Source organism: Copidosoma floridanum, unplaced genomic scaffold (genome assembly GCF_036245765.1).
Source record: "Copidosoma floridanum isolate Cflo_tuat_1 unplaced genomic scaffold, Cflo_Japanese_pri ptg000031l, whole genome shotgun sequence".
Lineage (NCBI taxonomy): Eukaryota > Metazoa > Arthropoda > Insecta > Hymenoptera > Encyrtidae > Copidosoma > Copidosoma floridanum.
In genome coordinates this window covers 2,563,543-2,586,312 of record NW_028321908.1, presented here as the reverse complement: position 1 = coordinate 2,586,312, position 22,770 = coordinate 2,563,543, and the positions used below count along the sequence as shown (strand labels likewise).

At 32.0% G+C, this 22,770-nt stretch overlaps 1 protein-coding gene across 2 annotated transcripts in view; it reads right to left on the bottom strand.

Moving 5' to 3' along the window:
- Sema2a (Semaphorin 2a) overlaps window positions 1-22,770 on the bottom strand; it is a 735,635-nt gene that overhangs the window by 361,584 nt on the left and 351,281 nt on the right. For both annotated transcript variants that reach the window (XM_089597226.1, XM_089597227.1), the window contains exon 5: window positions 9,582-9,689. In XM_089597226.1, the coding sequence (XP_089453352.1) occupies window positions 9,582-9,689 (108 nt within the window). The remainder of the gene's footprint in view (window positions 1-9,581; window positions 9,690-22,770) is intronic.

Sequence of the window (22,770 nt, the reverse complement as noted above, 5' to 3'; positions counted from 1 at the left end):
ATAGCAAGGGCAGAAACTAACTACGTTAAAATACGCCAGGATACCTTGCCACGAGCCCCTTCTCCCTTAGTTCCCTTTCCCTATTATTTACTTGCATGGCCCGTGTTAATTATTGGTCATTAAATACAAATTTACACTCAAAAAATACGACTCCCCAATGTAACCACATTCTTCAGAAATATTAAATGATTTCATTGTTTTATTTTCAATATTCATTAACAAAAAAGCAAGTTCCTTATTTATGCGATGTATGTTATTTTTTAAGTTTAAAATTCTAAAAGTTTTTCATAAAAATGAGCCTCATACAGTATTGTTAATCATAAAGGCTATATACCCATGCAGGATCACTGGAAGTACTTTCCTGAAATTGCGTCTTACATAAATAAATAAGTATTAAAGGGCAAGTCAATATTACTTCAATCTTTCAACATTTTGAACACAATTTTCAAAGCTTTTGAAGCTACATCTATTTCGTGTAACTTTTTTTCAACAGTTTAATTTTCTAGAAAAATACTTTCAATGCTTATAATGTCGAATGGCAAATAAAATGTTTTATGACTAATATTTTTTATTTATTAATAAAAAAAGCATCTAAAAAATTTCGTTTAAATTTTCGTAATATAAAGCTTAAAATAATAACAGGAATAACACTAGAATACAAGTAATGAGGTAATTAAAATCCATAAAGGAAATTTTGTGAATAAGCTTAAAAAAACATGATGGCATAATTATTTATGGAGGGTGAGTGCGCAAAATGCTACACAAAGGCTGCACTAGTACTTAAATATATATGTATACATTACAAAGCAATATTATTAATAAACAATGATTTTAGGATAAAATAAACATAGCTTTTCACGTTGAAGAGAGTCAATGATTTTTCAAGCAATAAAAATTTAAAATAGTATAATAAAATTAAGTTATGTGACTCCAATTCTCTTGAATCGTGAACACATTGTTTCTGGCTTATTCTTAAACTATTACTTAATATAGACAGGTAAACTGTCTTTCTTGACCTAAGGTTTTAAAAAGAAAATTATTATCTTGAAAATGATAATTTTGAAAAACTAGGTCACGTATTTGACGTTATAAGTTTTTTTTACCATCGCATAAGTAGTTTTGTTTGTATGTTTTACTCTTGGAAATATAAATAGGAATTATATAATATCTTTTTCCTCATTATTAATCCAAAGGATCTGTATTAATGGTTCAGCGTAATTTGTTCAATATTTAGGATCATTATTGTTTAATTCTATAATAGCACTGTACAATCTTAATTTTTGTTTGAATGTATCTCATGGTTAAAGCAAAATAAGTCTTATGGGAACCCTACGGGGACTTTATTTTCGTTTTTCTCCAAAAATTTGCTAGGTAATTTTCTCCTTTTTATGTTATCATTATTTTGGACCTCGAAATTATTTCATTTTATTTTTTCTAGGAAGCATTCTTTTAGATTTCTCAAAAATTTTTTAGTAGACCAAATAATAGTTACGGCTGTCTGTATATGGTCGAAAAATTTACGTCATGTGAATTTCTTACTTTATGATTATTAAATGACTTTACTGAAATGATAATCTATGCCAATGCTTTTTTGTGTGTTTCTTTTACCTTTAAAATTAAACTTATTTTTAAGCCTGAAATTAAGATAGAATTTAATATGTATTCTATGAATCAATTTTACGCTTTTGTGGTATATTTCGCGGAAATCTGAGACTGTGTTTTCTCAATAGAACGAGCCGTAGGTGGTTTAATTTTTATTTTTTTTGCTTCTTTTGGACTCTTTTCCAAACTATCATCGTCCGCAAATGTCTTTTTTTAAATGAAAACTCTCAGTTAAAATCTTATTTTGTTGAGCAAATTGTTCTAATATTTCTCAAAAAGTTTTTTTCTGTAGCGTAATTATTATTATAATTATAATAATTATAGTTTGAACATGTGTAAAAATAGAGATTTGTTTTTCTAATATGTAACAGTTACTTATTATTTTCATTTGACTTACCATGACACTGTTTTTTTATCTTTTGTAGCAGCACGATGAATATCTAAAATTTTGAATAGTAAATGTAGTTGACAGAAATTCAGGATGAAAGCTGCTTGGTAAGTATTTTATGCTTAAGTTATTATTTCTTGTTTACTAGTCAAGGTAAATTCTTGCATTTCTTCAAGTAAGTCATTGATAGTTTTATGAAATTAAACTATATAAAATTTAAAAAATTGGAGTATTCAACTTGTATAACGCATTATCAAAAGGTTACATACAAGATCCATAAAAGAGTATGTTTTATCAAAAGCTTATTAATATTAAACGAAATCATAATTTTCAAGTCTACTTTTCTATTCCTCATTTTATTGAGTTATTAACAATGTATTATCAAGTTTATTTGCAAGTGTTTTAAATCATAGTTACCAATATAAGTAAATTCTGTTGCATTAACTGCTGCTATAGTTACAAAAGTATATTGAGTAAATTATATTCCTTTCCAAATTTCAATAGTACCATTTTTGTTAAGTATATTAAGTAATTTTTGTTAAAGTATAAGTCATCTGCGTACTAATTGAGATTTCCGTATTATTTCTTCATCTTATTTCTGTAACAGCATAGTATTTAAGTCTGGTTAAGCTGTTACTTTCAAAAAATCATTATAAAATTGATCAAATTTGTGCACTCGTTCTTCTTTCTTTACCCATACGTTAGCTTCTAGTTTAACATCTGTAGTTTGTGTATCTTTGTCATATCTAACTTCAGCTAATATTATTGTTCCATTCGTCTGCTGCCTAATGCAATTTATATTCTTTTACTCTTGTTTACTTAATCTTGAAGGTAACTAAAATAAGTTTTAATTCTTGATTTTTCAGTATTTTTATGAGCAATCTTGCGAATTTATCAAATACAATTACATAACGTATTTACTGCATTGGTGCCTAAATGCTTATAATGAGAGTGAAAGCTGAAAATTTTGCTGAGGTATGCAAATGATTACAAGTTTTAGAATAAGTTCTTAGTATTTTAACTTATGCAGGATGACTTGTTTCTAATCTTCTATTAATTTGCAGGTGATATATTCAAGTAGTAAGATGGCTCGTTTGGAAACTCGTAGTAAATATTAAGCAATAATATTGGATTTTAAGGAACCCCGCAGCAAGTTAATGGACTTTTGGTTCGGTAAAATTAGTTGAAATTAACATATGTTCTAGATCATGATTTTCTGAAAAATATTGTCCACAGGCGCAAGTCTCGAAAACAGAAAGTTTTTGAGTAAACAAGTATTTAAGTAGCCGATTCTGCAAAGGTTAGTTTGACTGGTAACGCAATACAGTCAATAGATGTTGATCCCTCAATGTTCAGATATATGATCGAAAATGGTTAGGTCGAGTGAATCTACCATTTTGACTATCAATAAGCATAATATTAGATGACTTTAGTTTAATCAATAGTAGCGTAGATCATTTGCATTATTGTCTTATGTGGAAAATAAATAGCCTCTTGTACGAGAAAGCGCTTATCGTATAATGAACCAATAAAAAGAAGTACACTCTCTTGTATATTATAGTTGAATAAATTAACAATAAAAAGTGCTATTAAACCACTTAGTTTTGTTTTCAAAATGTGATGAGCGAGCTAATCTTCTTGACTAGGTTTCAGACCCAAAATGTATGCACAGGTTGCAGATTTAAATGTGAAAACTTTGTTAAGATATGACTAACTAACGATTCACAATATTATCAAGTTTTTTACATGTACCCATTGTGAGGATATATTATATAAACTCAGTGATTGCACAGCAAGCGCCAAAGGGTGATAAAATTAAAAGGCGACACTAAATAAAAACTACTTTGAACTCCAGCTCTGATTATGAAAAGAGCAAGAGCGTTATTTTTTACATAAAAACAGACCATTGAATAACTGCATTTTGACTATGTACGAGTACCTATACGTAATCGAGGCATTATCTGAGTCAGTAACGTCGGAATTACCTATCTGCATCTGGGCATACTTTTGTAACCAACTCTGATCATTCGCGAACCAGGTTAGAAGTTCGTTTTAGATTGACAATCCACAACTTTAATTGCCTCAAAACTTATGTGAATTAGCACGGTAGAAGTTTTTTAGCGATAAGAAATAATCGTATCATTATAATGTACAGATTTACTGTGTTCGTATACTGTACAGAAAAAATAAATGACAAGGTTTGAATTCCAAGATTCAGCATCATGATTGATGATATATTTCTTACTATGTAATGAATACAATTATCTGACAAATTCACTGTGTAGGATACTTTAGAGAAAAGATTATACGATTTAATATATGAACTATACCAGGCCAGACAATAAGCCATGTAACCAGACATTTAGCCATCTTTTTAGTTATCCATTCAGTCATATATTTAGCTTGACTTTGAGCAAGACATTCAGCGAAACTTTGGGATATACTTTGAGCCATGCTTTAATCCACACGTTTAGCCATTCTTTGAGCCAGACACTGTGCCATACTTTAAGGCACACTTTCAGCCGTACTTTTAGCCTAACATTCGAACAAATATGAAGCCATACTTTAAGCTGGACTTCATGCATGCCAGTTATTCAAACAGACATGCACTCCCAATTGACTTTTTATATGCGATAGTTTAACAACCCAACGTTATGTTGTGCCATGAACCTTTGGTTTGCAAAGTGTGATGAGCTAGAAACTACTTTTTATTTAGATTTCAAGATTAACAAAGCCCCTAAGTTTCTACGTGTACCCGCAGTTGAAATATATGAGCTCAGTGTTTGCAAAGGGAAGACTTAACAGTAACAAAATTAAAAGGCGACACTGGATGAAAACGACTTTCAATTCTGGCTTTCATCATCAAGGGAGAAGGATCATTGTTCTTTGTATCAAAACAAACCTTTTTGTTAATGCATTTCGGCTAAGTATAAGAACTTATACGTATCTGAGGTTCTAAGAAGTTATGTAAATTAGCAGGGCAAAACTTTCTTAGCAATAAAAAATAAATATATAACTATCATGTACTGTTTCCCTAGATTTATAACCTGTACAGAAACACAAATACCAAGTATTAAATTCAAGGTACAGCATCGTACTTCATGATATATTTCTGATTATGTTATGAACACAATAATTTTTTTAATGCAGTGTGTTGGTCAAATTCCAAGTAAAGGTTATACAATTTTAAATATTAACTGTATGAGGCTAGATATTGAGCTAGACTATAAGCAAATCATGTAGCTAGACAACTAGCCATACTTTTAGGCCAATATTTAGACAGACATGTAGATAGAAGTTTTTTGGTACTTAAAGTTGTGTATTGTTAATGTCAAACAAACTTTTAACATATAACGCGAATAATTAGAGTTGGTTAAATAAGTATGTTCATAGTATGTACATATGCGTGTTACGTCGTGGCTCTTCGACGCAATTTTAGTGCGCGAGAATTTGAATGCAGCGTACAGAGCGCAAACAGCGAATGCGTTTGTGTTCAACAGTGTTTGTAATGAAGTTAAAGTATTAAAAGTAATTTACCAGTACCTTTAGGAGTAATGGTTAATTAGAGGCTGACAGCTCTCCTAGGTTGGCCAGTGAAGTAGATTGCGTGTTAAGCTGGTAATATATTATAAGAAATAAAAATCTCAATTAAATAGCTAGCAAAACTTAATTTATTGATTCACAAATATTATAACGATAATTTATACAATCTGACTGACGTTGAATAAAATAACTCCCTTTAGTTAATACCGGCTACTTGCTTGTTGGTCAGCCGTTCCTCCTGAAAAGATAGCAAACCGCAGGGCACGGTTCTATTTAATCCCTAAATCAGAACGTTAATCAGGGGTAGGACCGGTGGTGAGTCAAGGAGTGGAGATAAATTTGATTAACATTTTCTTGGAAAAAAAGTGTAGCTGCAGGTGTAGGCCGGATGCTGCTGAATTCGGTGAGGGTGAAGTTAGGAAGCGAGAGTGGCTGGTGAGCATGCGACCAACTTAGCATGCGTTGATATCGATTTGTGGGTGCAGCCGCTAGGTGACAAACACCATATGGTATATGTTACCAATTGTGGGTAGACGTCACTAGACGTGCCAAGCTTACATGTTATTCTAACGTAACTGATTTAGACGATGCCTAAAGTACTTATAGGTTCTCGTACATAGTTAAAATGCATTGATAAAAACGTTCGTTTTGGTGTGAAGAATAATGCTCTTTCTCCCTTCATGATAAAACCCAGAATTCTAAGTAGGTTTCATCCAGTGTCACCTTTTAATTTTCTCACTTTCTTGCTTTTGCTCTGCTAACACTTGATTTGTATATTCCAACTGTGGGTTCACGTGAAAACTTGTATAGATACGAGTATGGCTTAATGTCTGTCTGAATGTCATGTTTTAAGTATGGCTAAAAATGTGGCTAAAAGTATGCCTCAAAGTTTAGCACAATGTCTAGCGAAATGTATGGCTTAAAGTGTAGCCAACTAAACGGCTTAAAGTATGACTCAAAGTTTATCTCAAAGTCTGGCGGAATGTATGGTTAGATGTATAAAAGTAGTGCTGAATGTCTGGCTGCATGACTGGCTTATTGTCTGGCTTAATGTATGGCCTTATGTATTACATACATAAAATCGCATGATCTCTTTTTTAAACTTGACAAACACAGTGCATCTATAAAATAATTGTATTTATTAAGTAATATAATAAGACTATATCATCAAACACGATGCTAGACCTCAAACTTCAAACTTTGTCATTTGTTTTTCTGTACATGTTACCAACAGAGTGAAACTGTACATTATAATGATACAATTATTTCTGATGGCCAAAAAATTTTGCCGTGCTAATTCACATGAGTTTTAAGGCACTTAAAGTTGTGGATTGTAAATGCCAAATGATTTTCTAACCTGGTTCGCGAATGATAAGAGTGGGTTACAAAAGTTTGTACATATGCGTACGGGCACAGTTTATACAGTTGCTACATTCCATTCAAAAATGTGTCCTAGGTTTCTCTAGTGCGCATGGATTATTTCGTACTACCAAGAATATGGCTGAAAGGCGCGCAGTGTAAAATCTTGGAAAGCAGATTTAGCCGTTGTAAATGTTTTTGTTAGCTTACATTTTCCTTGACTGACGAATGAGTGTATGTAGCTAATTTCTTTATCAACGTGTTGTTTACTAAATGGTTATCTTAACAAATTCTCATGGTGTCTGTTACAATATCGTATAGTTACTAACATTCAAGTTTACACGAATAAATAGAAACTAACAACGAGTTAACATTCAAGTTTTCGTGGACTGTGCTACCGGGAACATGGCGCCTGGCGCCAGACACTTTTTAGCACGGAAAGTCACAAATATGTAATTTCTGGTATGGGTGATTTCCACGTCACTAATTTAGATGATACTTTGAGTACGTATAGGTTCTTGTACATTAAAGAAATGCATTAACAAACAGGTTTGTTTTGATGCAAAGAACAATGCTTTTTCTCCCTTCATGATAAAAGCCAGAACTGACAGTCGTTTTCATTCAGTGTCACTTTTTAATTTTCTTACTTTTTGGCCCTTGACCTGCAAATACTGATTTTGTATATTCCAACTGCAATTACACGTAAAAACTGGAGGAAATTGTCAATATTTTGATTTAATCAAAAAGTAGTGTCTCGCTCATCACACTTCGAAAACAAGAGATTAATGGCACAACATAATGTTGTGTTATTAAAATATAGTATTCAAAAAATAAATTTGAAGTCTGGTTAAATAACTGGCTTAAAGTCCTGCTAAAAACATTTTTCAATGTCTATCTGAACGTTGGGCTAAATGTATGGCTGAACGTGAGGCTCAAAGTATGGCTCAAAGTATGACACAACGTCTGGCTAAATGTATGGCTCAAAGTCTGGCTGAATTTATAAAAAATAAGATTCATTTCCTTTGAATTTAAGGCTAAATAAAGCTAATACTAAGTGTGACATACTTATGCTTTTTTACGCAACAATTGACATGCTTACATTACCACTCATAACAGTTAAAATAATTAAATCTAACTATTTATAATGAAAATGTATTTGAATAGTTTAATGGTTTTCAAGATTTAATGTAAAGATTGATTACATGACTTTTTATTACATCACTGTTATTTTAACACTCATAAATCTTAACAATGTCCTTATAAGTAATTAAATAAATGTATTGTGATAATTCTTTTTTAAAAAAAGTCGTAAGAAAGAAAGGATTATGTGTACCAAGAGATGGTTATTTGTCTTAGCAAAACCTGATTTCGTGTCTAAAAATAAGCAATCATTGCCATAAAAGAAGGTTCCGGATAACGCAGGATCTACAAGTAGTCGGTTTTGAGAATTAGACGAGGAAGAGGTAGTAGAGTTAAGATACAAGCTGACTTGACCTGTAAGCAATAGGGCAAATAAAATAACTTTTTTTTGAAACAAGGAAGCTTTTTTGTCAGCTTATGATTGATCTAACTATAATAACTTATAAAACAGATTTTACTTATCATAATAATGTTAAAACTTGTTAAAGAATTTGTATTAAAAAAAGTAGGGTCAGCTTATCTTTTTCTATAAAAATAATCCTGACGATTTATAACAATAAACCTAATTAAGTACTTTTAGAATGTATTTATAATTAAAAAACAATAAAACCTCTTTTTTATCGGTTCATTATACAATAAGCACTTTTTTGTACAAGAGGCTATTTACTTTCTATGTAAGACAATAATGCAAATAGGATACTCTTCTATTGATTGAGTTAAAGAAATCTCATTTTTCGCTTATCAATAGCACACGCCCACAAAAAAAGTTATTTTTGTGCCAATGATGCTATAACCATATTCCTTAAATCTTTGAAAAAAAAAAAAAAAAAAAAAAAACAGGTTACTTACTTTCTGTGTTACTTATTTATTTTTTTGTCATTTCTCTTTTTATCCATTTTTCAGATTATATGCCAGTTCATGTCTTCTGTTAAGTGGCCTTTCATCGCTTAACTTATAGTTATACAATGTCTCACATTTTTTCCATGTTCAATATCTAAAACACTTTTCTGTGAGTTTTCTTGCAATGTTCATTATTATTTTATACTTCGTCATTAGTTTTTGGTGATGACCTTCATCATCCAAACTGTATAGTTCGTCTATGTTAGTCCTAATCCATTATAAATGATACAAGAAAAGTTACATAACAGTTTCTAAGCAAAGCATAGTGCTAAGGGAGAAGAAGACTTTGAAACAGATTCATGGCTTCTCCTGAATGTAAAATGAATTTACTTGTTTAAGAATGTATCTGTAAGTTCTATTGTTCACTTAAAAATTTACGTAGAATATATGATCAGATCTGTATTGTGACTTTATTTTCAATTACAGAATTAAACAATATTATTATTCTCATCAACAATTCCTTATAATTTGAACGTCCAACAAACTTTCATCGTTATTGCAAAATGAAAAACACTCATTGAAGTCTACCAATTCGATTTTCCCAGCAATTTAAACATACAAAATAAACTAACTGAACCAAAGAAAAATTAATTTTGTTTTTTATAATATCTCATAGTCTTAAACTTTTTTAGTGTAAAAAATAACTTACATGAATAACCCAGTCCTTTGGAGAATGAGCATTGGTTCCACATAAATATAACCGTCTACCATCTTCCATCGGTTGTATGACTCTTATATGATTTCTGCAATCAAAATACTGTGAAAAAATAAGTTATTATTATTTGTAAAACTGGTATAATAAATTAATCAAGTCATTTCTATTTAGAATTACGCAAGCTTAGATATATAAAGACCATTACGATTCACAAAAATAAAAGAAAATAATTTAAACTAATTATGTATAGTCTTATACGACAGAACCTTCACTTATTTTTACGTCAGTACAATGTCGATTGAGTTGGCTCACTATCAAGTAATAAAAAATAAATTAACTATCTGTCATAATTATCCTATTTCAACAGTTGCCATGATATAGAATGTTAAGGAATCACTTTTTGACTTCTTTTCTCAAATTTTTCCAAGTTACTCTTGTAATCGTTAGGATGACTTAAAAATCAATTATATTCGATTTTGTAAGGTACAATCACAAATTATTTTCCACTTATCGATAATTTAGATGTAAGAAGTTCTGTATGACTTTTAGAGTGGTTTAACAAGTGATTTCCGATACATTTGATGATATAAATTAACAAAAACTTGCTTGTTATGTCAGTGATAAAGTCACACCAAACTTCCTACATCAACATTATCGAGAAGCACAAAATCATCTTTCAATTTTACCTCAATATTTAACATTCAAATTATGTTGTAGATGTAGTTCAACCAAGAACTAAATCTATCAAAATCTATGGTGTGTATAAATGCACAGCCCGTCAAAACTCGAGTACTGGAGAAACTGTATGATTAACAGGAGTTTTTATGTTCAACAATTACCTGGAGAAGATTTTTCAGTCCTTACCAGTAGTTTTAAATGTTTTAAGCGTATCCTTTTTGACTTTCTTAAATTTAGTTCTAAAAAATTCTTTGTTATTGTAAAAAAAATAGACAGACAGAGAGTGCGTAAGCAGTACTTAAATATTGATATGGGCCCAGTAATTTGATGATACAAATATATAAAAAAATTTTTGTTGTACTAGTGATAGTCACACCCAATTTTTATTAACCTTACATTATGGCTACAAGATCATAATAATACTTAAAAAATGCAGATGTACAACATATATCACTTAAAAGTTTTAGGACGATACAATACATGAGTTGCCAGATTAAGAAGTAAGTATCAGGCTGAAACTACATAATGATTGTTATAATTTAATTAAAAACTTTAAATTCAAAACAAAACATACAAATAAATAAGGGATTTAAAAAACTTAAGTGTCTGTTGCTATTTTTGTTACTATCAACACGATAAAGTTCAAAAGCATCCTGTATCATCGGGAGCTTTTACCTTTTAAATGACCTAACTTTAAATTCATTTTTATAAATCTAACTAATATATAAGGCAAAGTCGCTAACACCGTTGTTATCGCTAACTGTGAAAGCTACTCAACCAATTTTGCTGAGATTTCGCATACCGATTCTTGACACTTTCTGGATGGTTTTAGTATAGTTTTAATCATGAAAAAATTAATAACAAAAGCAATAAACAAGCTCAAAGTTTCGCAAAAATGGGCTTGCTTCGTGCTTTAATTCAGTTAAATCCACTAGGTAGCGTGAAAGTAAAACCGAAACAACCTGCAATTGAATCAAATTAGTGTGGTTATAATAGGCCCCAGCAACATACCAAATACACAGTAGTTCATCAACAGTACATGAAGCCTAGAGCTAGGAGTCGTGCAGCTGGGTATCCCGGCTCCAATGACACTGTTCTCTAATAGACAAGAAACTTACATCAAACTCCCTCCTGAGCCACAATAAATGATGGGCAGCCACTAATACTAAGACGTTCTAAATGCTAACGTCTCTGGCAAAATACTAACAGACGCCTAGTCAGGGCACACTTGGCTCTGGCAATTAGAGGTTTTATGGCCATTTTTCAAACTCATCTGGTGCTCCAACCACAATAGGTTATATTACAACTGCTAGTCAGGGACAACCACCCTGAGTTTGGGCAGCCACAACAGCCTCCTCCATGGTTCGTAAAATGGCATGTCCACAGAAAAGGTATTTATCAGGTCCACTTCCCCAACTACCGATAAGCGGTTGGTTATTCGAGAAACGATCCAAAGACGAGATATTCCTTGGTCACTGGCGTACCTCTCTCCAGCACGGTCTCCATACGCAGAGACACCAAGGGTTAGACTCAAGCTACCCACACCGCTAGCTCTTCATCATCAAGAATAATAATGAAGGGAGTCTAGAAGTATTACTACTAGTCTTTTTTGAGGCTACCATAAGTATTTACGTTCCCTACTTAACCATTAGTCTCGTTGGTTCTTTTTAGGGCCACCTAACTTTAAATTACCTTGCCGATAAAAACGTATTTACTACCATTTCCAGCAACGATTCGTCGACTAAAATACTATGTAAAGCCAGCCACTATTAAATCAAGTCAGTCATTCACAGGCAGACGTCACAAGTGGAGTTGTTCGTCACGAGGCTGGAAACTTGGGCGACCGATGACCCTATATTACCCTCTTGACTCTGTTAGTATTTAACCGAGAATCACCTATGTTCTCTGAGGTCTGCGATGAGCAAACCTAACAGCTATAAAGAAAAAATAATCCATAGAAAATGGAACAGTATCCAACGGGTAAGCATCACGAATGAATCTCCCTTCCTTAGATCACCAAAACAACTGAGCTTTTCAAAAAAGGAGGTGCTTTAGACATCAATGTCTCTGGCGTACCACCAGGAGACGTATTAACAAAAAAATTCCTAATATGTGTGATTAAACTGGCCAGAATTTAACGTATGTTATTTGAAAGATTTGTAAATAAAGAATGTCACATAAAATCATTTAACTAAACAAAGTAGCAAAGTGGTATAAGAAATATGCGAATAGAACAATGGTTGGCTTAAATTATGTGTATTTACATATGAGGATTCATAAATACATAACGGCGTACCTAAGGAAAAATAATTTTATGACTTTAAAATAAATTAGGTTTTAGCACGAACTAAAAATATAAATCATTTTGGTTTCAAGGTGATTAGAGCGTTGACTGAATTTATGCACTTATAGAGCTTTGCCTTCCTGCATTCTCTGTGTGGCAACACTCCATGGGATAATATCAATTTAAGCTTAAAACTTCTGTTACTATTAAAAGTTAGTTTTAATAGTTAAATTATCCACCTAACAAATAATTTTAATTGATTCTAAGTTGTTAAGATTGCAGTTTTTATGAAGAATTTTAAGATTGTAATAGAAATTATATGGACTGACAATGTATTAATAAAGAAAAAAAATATTCTGACTATTAAAGCGAAATAATATATATTTAAAATATTCCTATAAATTAACAAACAAACTTGGAATCCATATTAATAATTAAATGGTTAAATAGTAAAACAAATTTCTTGAAGAAAATCATGTGCATTACACGGGCACTCTGTACATTGATTCTGGAGAATAGATATTTATGTAACTGCAATACATGTTGATATTAGATCGTTTAAATATTTTTATTATGAGAATAACTTCATTCATTACTATTGTACTCTACATACTATAATATAGGGTTTCATATTTTTTTGATAAATATTTATATATTAGTAGTTGTTTGTTATTATAACAATGTTGTTGAGGAATTGTTTGAAGGAAAGCTATCATAACTACTTTACTGTATTGTAATCAATGTAGTAAGGTGACTTAAAGTTGTTGGTTAGCTCTTTTTTCTTCTTCTTTTTTAAGGCATTACATATTGTAACAGTTGTGCCTGTACTGTTACTGAAGTAGACTGTACTATTAATTCACTGTAATGTGAAGTTATCATAGAGTTGCTGCTTACTTTACTTCTCAATATTGGTTTTAATAAAAAGTGTTGTGCAGTAGGCGTGAATGCTTTGCATTTCATGAAGCATTCTTATGGCGTTAATGTTCAGAGTGATATTACTGCGGAATCCATAACGCTTTTTCGATGTTCATTTATACAAAATATTGCAGTATTATAATAACGCTTTTATTATATTGTTGTAATTTCTATACAAAATTGTGATTTTACACTACGAGACTTACTCTTATTTATGTATATAAGGATCAAAAATAATGCTTCTTGCTGCATACTGAAAATTGCTTTTAATATAGATCTTTGCCACAATTTCATACAGCAACAGTGTCAAGCTAATCATTGTTGGAAATCAGTGCCTGGAACTACACTTCTTTAATGTAAACTTTTCCGTTAATGTTTTTTCACGTACGTAAAAGTTTCATGCTTACATGTCATATAAAATACAATAAAAAAACGTAATTTTAAACAAAGAGTGTATATTATTATGAAAATAAGTTTTGTGAAAACTCATTATCTTATTTATAAAGGTTTTTATTAACTGTGAAATAAAAATTAAGATAACATATTGGTTATAAAACCTTGATATTGGTTTCATTTAATTGCTTGTAAAATGAGTTTTAGTTTTTTAAATCAATAAATTGATATTCATTTGCTTACACTCTTACAACTAAAGTTATTATCTTACAAGCTTGTCGTGAAACTAAATATGGTTCATTGTAATTATTAATTTGATTTTAAATTATTTATACAGTATGTATTTATGGCAAACATATAACCTTAACAAAGATTACCTATTAATTAATTTTTGATATAGTGAAAGTGCAGCAGTAAAAAACAGCTTAATAGCACACACACACATGCTCTGCGCGCCAACCACCCATTAACAGATTGAGTAGACAAAATAACGACATTACTCATGTTTTTATCAATGCAGGCTGAAAATTAGTTCACAAGAGCAGAATACGTGACTTACAAAGGAGTTGATAAAACATATGATTAACTTAACATAATTAAATTAACGTTAATATTAATTTTTCAATAGTATTTTTAAATAATATTAGAGAGGGTCTTCCGTTACATGAATTAAAATTAAAAATAAATGCTACAGTAGTGTTAATAAAAACTTTAAGTATATCAGACGGTCTCTGTAGAGGCACAAGATTAAAAATAAGAAAATTATTTACGTATAATATAGAAGCAGAAATAATTATGGGAGAAAAAAAAGCAAAGTTTATATTCCTAGAATAACATTGAATTCTGGCACCTTATTATCATTACCTTTTGTCTGCTATAGAAAACAGTTTCTCTTTGTATTAGCATGTTCTATATTTATTGAAAAATCAGAAAAACAGAGTTTTAATTCTTTAGGATTGTATATTAAAAAACCTTTATTCTTTTATGGACAATTATACGTTGCTTTATTGAGATGTAAGAATCCAAAAAGAATTTTTATTCAAATTGCATCCGAGAATAAATCAGAAATTAAAAATATTGGTAAGCTAGAAATTTCTCAGTAATTCAAAAATATGTAACTTTGAAGATCGTCACATTAAAACAGACGTTAATTCATGACAGTATGTTAATTCATAAAAACCATGAAAAACAAGTATGTGAAAAATGTGGAAAGAGTTTTAAAAGAACAGATGGGTTAAAGTGACACATGAAATGTCACAACATTAAGGTAACAGAATTATTTATTGTTTTAAAAGCCTTATTGTGTTTGTCTATTTAATTATACCTCCTCCTGAATTCTGTCTTTTACTTGATAAAGTCCTTAAGTAATCAAGAATTTTATATTTGGGTAAAGTAGACATGGACCAGAAAGAGATTTGAAATGTAAAAGTTCAATCAAGTAAGACAAATAATGGTACTTCAGAGACATATAGTAAGTAAGGGGAAGCGAATATACAGAGGGAGACCTATGATCAGTGACTTAAAAAACCCTTAAAACGAGGTATGACTTAGGTACTAAATTGCGTATATTTTTTAACATTTATGATGGTAAAACATTAGATAAATAAGTATTTTATTGGGGGGAGGTGAGGGGGAGCGAGGGGAAGCTGAGGAAGAGCTGTGGTGGAGAGGGGGGAGCGGGGGGGGAGCGGGGGGAGCTCACTCAAATATAATTTGATTAAAAATGACGTTAAAACAAGAAAATGACTACGTAAATCGAGGGGGAGCTGAGGGGGAGCGGGGGGGAGCGGGGGGCTGAGACTCACATTCGTCAATACAACTATATAATATAGGGAGATATATATGTATATACACACATTCAAGTACCTTTTGGTCCTTAAACATATCAATAGTCAGCAAATTAAATTCTTGCTCATATGCAGTTTTGTAAAGTGAGCGGAATAAATAGAACTTCCTTTTGAGCTTGAACTGTGCTGTCATTCGAAACAGTCTTTCTAAATATAAATGTATCGTTGGAAATAGAATGTTTTAGTTAAAAAGAAAAAAAGTAGTTGATTTGGGCTCATAAGATATACCTGTGAAGTAAGCCTGGTGAAGTAGGGACAGAGTAAGGTATTTTGAGAGAGTGGTTTTACTATTAGATACAAAGCGCAGCTAGTGTATCAGTGACGTAACGGTCCGTATTTTAGTAAGTAGTACGAAACTGATAATTAAAGTGTGATGTACATTAAATATTTTTTTTTCAGATAGAAAATTTTTGTACGCCAAGGATCTTTAGACGTCACTTACGATTGATTAAAAATATTATTATAAAGGGTTTTGAATACATCTATGTAGATAGGCAGGTTCAAATAATGAAGGTCAAAAGATACCAATTCGGGCTATGGCAGCTGCTCCGAGAGGTTTCATGTACATTTAAGACAGCTGTACTTTTGTGAATCGTGGCGTAGAAGCTGGACAGGAAACATTATTCATATATATACTAGTAGGGCTTTGGCCTCCTGTACACTCTACACACTAACCCATAATTTTTGAATATCATTTAAATACTTAATTTTTCCAAATTACCTCTTAAAGTTGATTTAATAAAAAAATGTGCACATTAACATGTCTAAGAAATCTTAAAATCAGTAGACAAGTCATGTGTGCATTTTTTATTCACCCACACCAATAAAAATTTATATAACAGTTAATAGTACTATAAAAAAATTGTTTTTGTACTCAAATATTTGATTTAATGTACTATAAATTAAATATACACTAAATCACGATTTTTACAACTATACGTGATTCATAAGATAACATTTTTTAAGTTAATGGCCCAGGAGGTTCAAGAAAAATGTTTTTATGTAAAACATTAATTAGTTATTCCATTACTTATATAAAAACGAATCAACTATGGCATGGACTGAAACGTGATTATTATTACTTCGAAAAAGAATGACCAGTCATAGAACATTTTGTTTACCATTATACTTAAACAAAGTAAAAAGTTCATTCTTGGAATTTGAATCTGAAAAAAATGACACAAGTAAATTCGATTATAAGAGACGAGGCTTTTATGATTTTAAAAAATGCCTGAAAAAAAGTTTAAAAAACATTACGTAATGTATATAATACGAATCCCTATTTTTGTAATAAATTAATTGTCTTAAGAGGATATCTTAGACAGATTTGTCAAGTTTTAAAAAAAAGTAATAGAAGCATGATTGTAAAAAAAATTATTGAATCATTATATATTTAAAAACTGTATTGTATTCTTAAACGTAATATCAATATTTGTTTAAATGACAGAACAATTTCTAATTCATCATCTCTATCTTTTATTTTTTAAAGAAAACAAATTTTGTTAACCTTAGTATGTTCCACGACTAAAAGTAAATTTTAAAGTTAAAGTTTTAATAACATTGGACTATATTTATGAGAATCACTGTTCTTGCATGGTCTATTATATGTCACGTTATCAAGAAGAAAAAGTAAAAATGTAATTTATGTTAAAATAGAACAAGATAATAATTTAAAAATAAAAACGTTGTTCAAAACAAAATTTTGTTATACTATAAGTGTTTTCATAGCATAATAGATTTTATTTTATTATAAGTTTTATGATGTTAAATTATAAGATTGTTTGTATTTCTGTTTCTAAGTTCGTTTCAACTATAAATAAATGTAAAACGTCCATAAAATTGTTATTTGAGTATTTTTTTATAATATGATAAGGTATATTTTGTCAGTTATTTTGTACTGTTTACTTTCATAAAAAAACCAAAATTACACTTTATCACTGTACAAAAATATTATTTTTACACATAATATATAGTTCTATTCAAAATGTTCAATTGAATAAAAAGTATCGTTTTTATAATGTTTGTTAAATTGTTGAATGGATCAAGAATTTAAGAAAAACAAAAAACTAGCATGGTAAAACACTACCTCATGGATAGTGTAGAAATGTGTTAATAAATTATATGGATAAAATAACTATCAAGGAAGTTGTGAAAAATGTCTAAAGAAGGCTAATATAAATATTAAAACTTTGCTCAGACTATGCTCTTAATGGAGTATAACCCTTCAAACAGGCTTTGAGGTAAAATGGCATAACGTGGTAGCTAAATCTATCATGTCACTATATACCTACATTTTTGGGCAAGTCATCGATGGTTACCGAGTTCTATAATAATGTATATTTTCGATTTATAAATATATTCCTTACACATTATTTAATATGCTTTTTCGGTGCCGTGGACTACGAGCCAACAGATAAGAAAAGAACCGAAGGCAACGAGAAAAGTTAAATGTGTGTAAAGTATGGTTAAGTGAGTGTATGTGTAAGAGGGAAAAGGGTAATGGATAAGCTCGTGACGCAATGGAAGAAACCAACAGCCAGTTTGTCGCGTCAAGGACTAAGTTTTCAAAAACTCCAAAGATTTACCGGTTTTTAGAAGCATCAGGGGTCTTGAGATGCAAAAGGAGAGGCACGTGTGGTTATGCTGACTTACTGCATAGCATAGTCAGTATGGTATCAGTAGGGCATCAGAGAGAGCATATCACAGAGATTAGAGTCGAGAACTACAGGAAAAATGACAAGTCATATAGGAGAGAACAGCCGGGAGAGAGAGAGAGAGATAAAGGTGGAAGGTATCCAACTAGACGAGAGGACAGCTACCACAAAGTAAATAACCAGAACCTAGCAGTGTAACCGAGCCACTGCTGAGACTAGGACGAGCCCCAGGTAGCGCAGCGTGACAGTGAGAATATTATAAAAGTATATTATGTGTATTAATGCTTATAGTTATAGAAAAAAGAGACAGAAAAAGTGTGTGATATTGGAAAGTGTGCAGAGGACGAATAAATAGCTTGAGTGCGCTGTGAAATTTACGTCAGTAACTATGCTTATTCGTAATTAGTGCAGTCCTTTTTCCCTTTTTAATTTTTTTTTAGGAGTACTGGCATTCCTAAGCCAGACACCTGTGGCAGACCTTCTAGAAAAAAGGAATTCAGTGTGTCGGGACTAGATTAGTGATGTACGAGAGAACTTTTGTGACAGTATCCAGGTGGCTGTTAGTTGGCTCAACAATTCTCGTTACAAAGACAAAGATTTTACTTTAATCTGATATTTTTTCTTAAAGTAAAAGTTGTGAGATTTATTATAACTCTTACATTTTTAGATATAAGTCACGTGATTTTATACTTTTAAAAGTAGTAACTGATTTTATATTGCATTAATGGAGCAGAATCTATTGTTATGCTTTAAACAGTTGTGGCAATACTTTATAGAACATTTGAAAATTCTGCGATTGCTTTAGATTTAGTGGAACATTTCCAAATTCATAATACTTCTCAAAAAGCATGTAAAGTTATGCTGCATTGCAAATAAGAAGTTTTTTTGCATAGTTATTTAAGTCTAAATATATTTAAGGCAAAAATTTAACAAAAAAATTAAAATATGTTTTATTGAAGGTATTACAGAAGGAAAGGAAAATCATGCTCCATGAGAGCTTAACTTAATTTTAAAATCCTAGAAGACTTCAAAAAAAATTTTTTTTACGTATTTGATTAACAAAGCGTTTTTAAAATTATAATCAGTTATTAAAGAAAGAATGTTGAACAAATAAAAGACAACCGATGTTTGTTCCAATATTTTAGGTAAAGTTATGACCTTTTTAATGAATGACGTACTAGTTTCTTGTTATAATAAATATATTCACTTTTAGAATGATAAAATTTTGACTTAGGTAAAAGTAGAAATGAAAAGGTATTACAGTATTGATAATGCTACTTACAAAAATGATAATAAATCTTATAGATACAGTTATATATGTTTTCAAATGAGTTTCTAAATAATATTTGTTAAGGTTTATCTTTACAAAAACTTCCTTTGAAATTTGTAATCATTGTTACGTGAATATCATATAATGCAATTCATAAACGTATTGAGGATTGAAAATAAAAAAAACCAGTGTGTCACTACCAGTGCAGCACTACCTCAAAGGTGGTGTGAAAATGTCTTAACAAATTATATTGATAAAATAATTTCTAAGGAACTGGTTGAGAATGTCTCAAAAGCATGAGAGCAAATGTTGGAGTGTTGTTTAGACAATGTATAACAAATTATGAAGATGCTGTGGTGGATTTTTTGATGAGTGTAAAAAAGCTTTAAGGGGGAATTAGTTTAACTAAAAATGACACAATAAGAGATGCAGCTGAAGGGTAGCTGGATGTAGTTCTCCAGAATCGTGAGAGAAGTTTAATAGGTTGTCTGATTATAGGGTTGTACAACAGTAAGGGGACTGAGGGGGGTAGAGGGGAAAGCTGAACAAAATTTATCTTATAAAAAAAGGTAAATCTTTTCAAAAACTGAGTAGGGGGCTGAGAGTGGATAGCGGTAGTAGTGGGAGGACTTCAAAAAACTTAACCTTATAAAAATAAGAAAGAAACCAGTGGAATCTTTCATTATTTAGAGGGGGGCCAAGGGGTACTGAGGGGTTTTTTGTGGAGGAAGGATGAATGCCTTTATGCACACCGCAGGGACTGCGTCAGTGTGGGACATAGTAGATTTTTCTTATTAGACCACTTATACCCACTAAACCCCCCCCCATGCTGCGTGGCCTTAGGTCCACACTGGAACCACGTTAGCATTACTTCAGGGTGGAGTCACCAGGGAGATCATCGTCTCTCACAGCTCTAGCAAGCTAATTGGTCACCAGTTGCTAGAGATGTCAATCTTCTCGAGTCTAAAAAAGGACTCCAGGTCCCTGAGGACCAACACCCGTGTTAAGTGCTGCTTTTTAGGCTGTAGTCTTTGCAATTGCCACTAAACTTTTTATGCTTTTGTCGTTGGACAGAGGAAATACCATACTGAGCTGGAGCACTCTTTTTTTAGTTAGTTTGAGCTTAGATCTGTTTTCTGCCTTACAGTCACCTGAAACATGTCCAAATCCCAGGAAATTTTAACATCTTATTACTACGATTCCTCTTCTGATCAAGCAGCTTATACAACTGACTCTTAATCTGCCTACGTTTTCTGCTTGTTTTGCGGTTGCTTTGTCTACCGTTATTAGCCCTATTATTTGTCCTCTGGTATTGAGTTTTAAAAGTGATACTTGAGTCTCTTGGCTATTTCGTTCAAAAGTTCTCATGAAAGCCTTTTTAACCTCTTGTTTTTTGACAATAGCATTCAGATCTAGAACTTCTATTTTTACTTTTTTGTTGCTTGTTACCACCGTTCCTTGTCCATCTACTCATTTTTCCACTTGTTGTAAGAATGCAGCTGCATCCTTTACACATTTGGCTTTAGTACGCGTGTCTCCTTTTTTTTAGTAGTGATCACACTTTGGACTGAAATATCTGGTTTGTCTAGGTCAAAATTCTCCTTCGTCAACTCAAGCATATTTTTTAAGGTTTGTTCTTTGTCTACCTCAACGAAGATCTTTGTCGTCGTGTCTGCTCTGTCCCTTCGATCTTTCTGTCAGCATTAAGAGAGTCTCTTTGATTAACTGTTCTGGTTTCTTTCTTTTTACATGACGAAGATTTTGTACTATTTTTTAGGCTACTTGAGGGACTTCTGTTTCTCTTGACACGTTTTGTTTCAATCAGAACAGTGTTCATGGTTTCTCTCTGTGTGCCGACAGAAATTACATGGATTGTGCTCTCTTAATTGCAGTGATTTAAAGCACTCATTCCAAAAGTATACGTATCTTTCTTCCTTAAAAAAAACAGCTTTCCTTGTACTTGCAGTTGCTTCAAGATGATTCAGAGCAGATTTGTAACTATCTTTGACGACTGTTGCCGTCTTTCCAAACTTCTTATTAATAACTTTGAGCGTTTCTTTAATATCCATCGTGGCAGACTGAGCTTCTTCGATTTCTTAGCTACACTTTATTTTGAACTTTTTACTATTATTTTACATAGAAGAGAGCTCTTCTTGCGTTTGGTTGCTGAAGATGCTTACGTTGCTATTCACGCTAGCGTTACTACCGATGCTCGAAAGGCTTTCTCTTCATCTTTTGTCTGAGAAAGGAGGCCACAAGTTATCCAAAAGTTCTTGCTGGCCAGGAAAAGCGTCTTTGTCCCCCCCCCCCTAGAATCCGTGGGGCCTGTGGCATCCACCCAGGCTTTCACTGGATCTAAACTGCTGGTTGATTTCTTCTGTAAGTTTACTACCTGGGGTACAAGTTTTACGTTAACATTCTTCATTTTTGGGATCTTTTTTTAGTGACGTGTAGATCAGTAAAGGCCAGTACTAACCTTTTTTTCAAAGATTAAGATTAAGGAAGGGCTTAAACCAAGGCAGCAGCACTTTCTAGTTCTAGAGAAGGGTGCTACTTGCACTGACTGGCTGGGAGTCACCACTTGCCCTCAGTTCCGCCTATGGAGACTGCCCTGGCGTTGTGTACATAGTATAAAAGAAGTAACTGTGTGTTGTAAATGTTTATGTAGGCAAAATACAAGTATCCCAACGTGACAAGCAACAGGCATACAATCCCACGACTGAAGCAGAGAACTCACCAAAAAGAGCTGGCGTAAACAACGCACTAAAAAGTACCGCCATGTAGTCTCCTCAGTGGTAGTAAGCCTCGATTAGTCAGCCCACCACGTCTTTCTTATTTATGAAGCGTGCAGCTATATAAGATGTAGTTACCTGGCATCATCTGAGCCCTATTATTTACTTCACCCACTGCCAGATTCTCCACGCCAGCCAGAGAGAAAGATCCCGTCACCCGCAACCTGAAACAACCCGTGACTATGCTTGTGTTAGTGTACTGAGAGTATAATGTATGTATCTGAGAAGAATGTTATAACCACTGTTTACTTCTATACACGACAGGGTAGTATGCCGTTAGTTAAAAGCTCCCATACACGTAGGCTGCAAGCAGTACGGTCTTTGACAAAGTTACGCCTACCGTAGAGGGA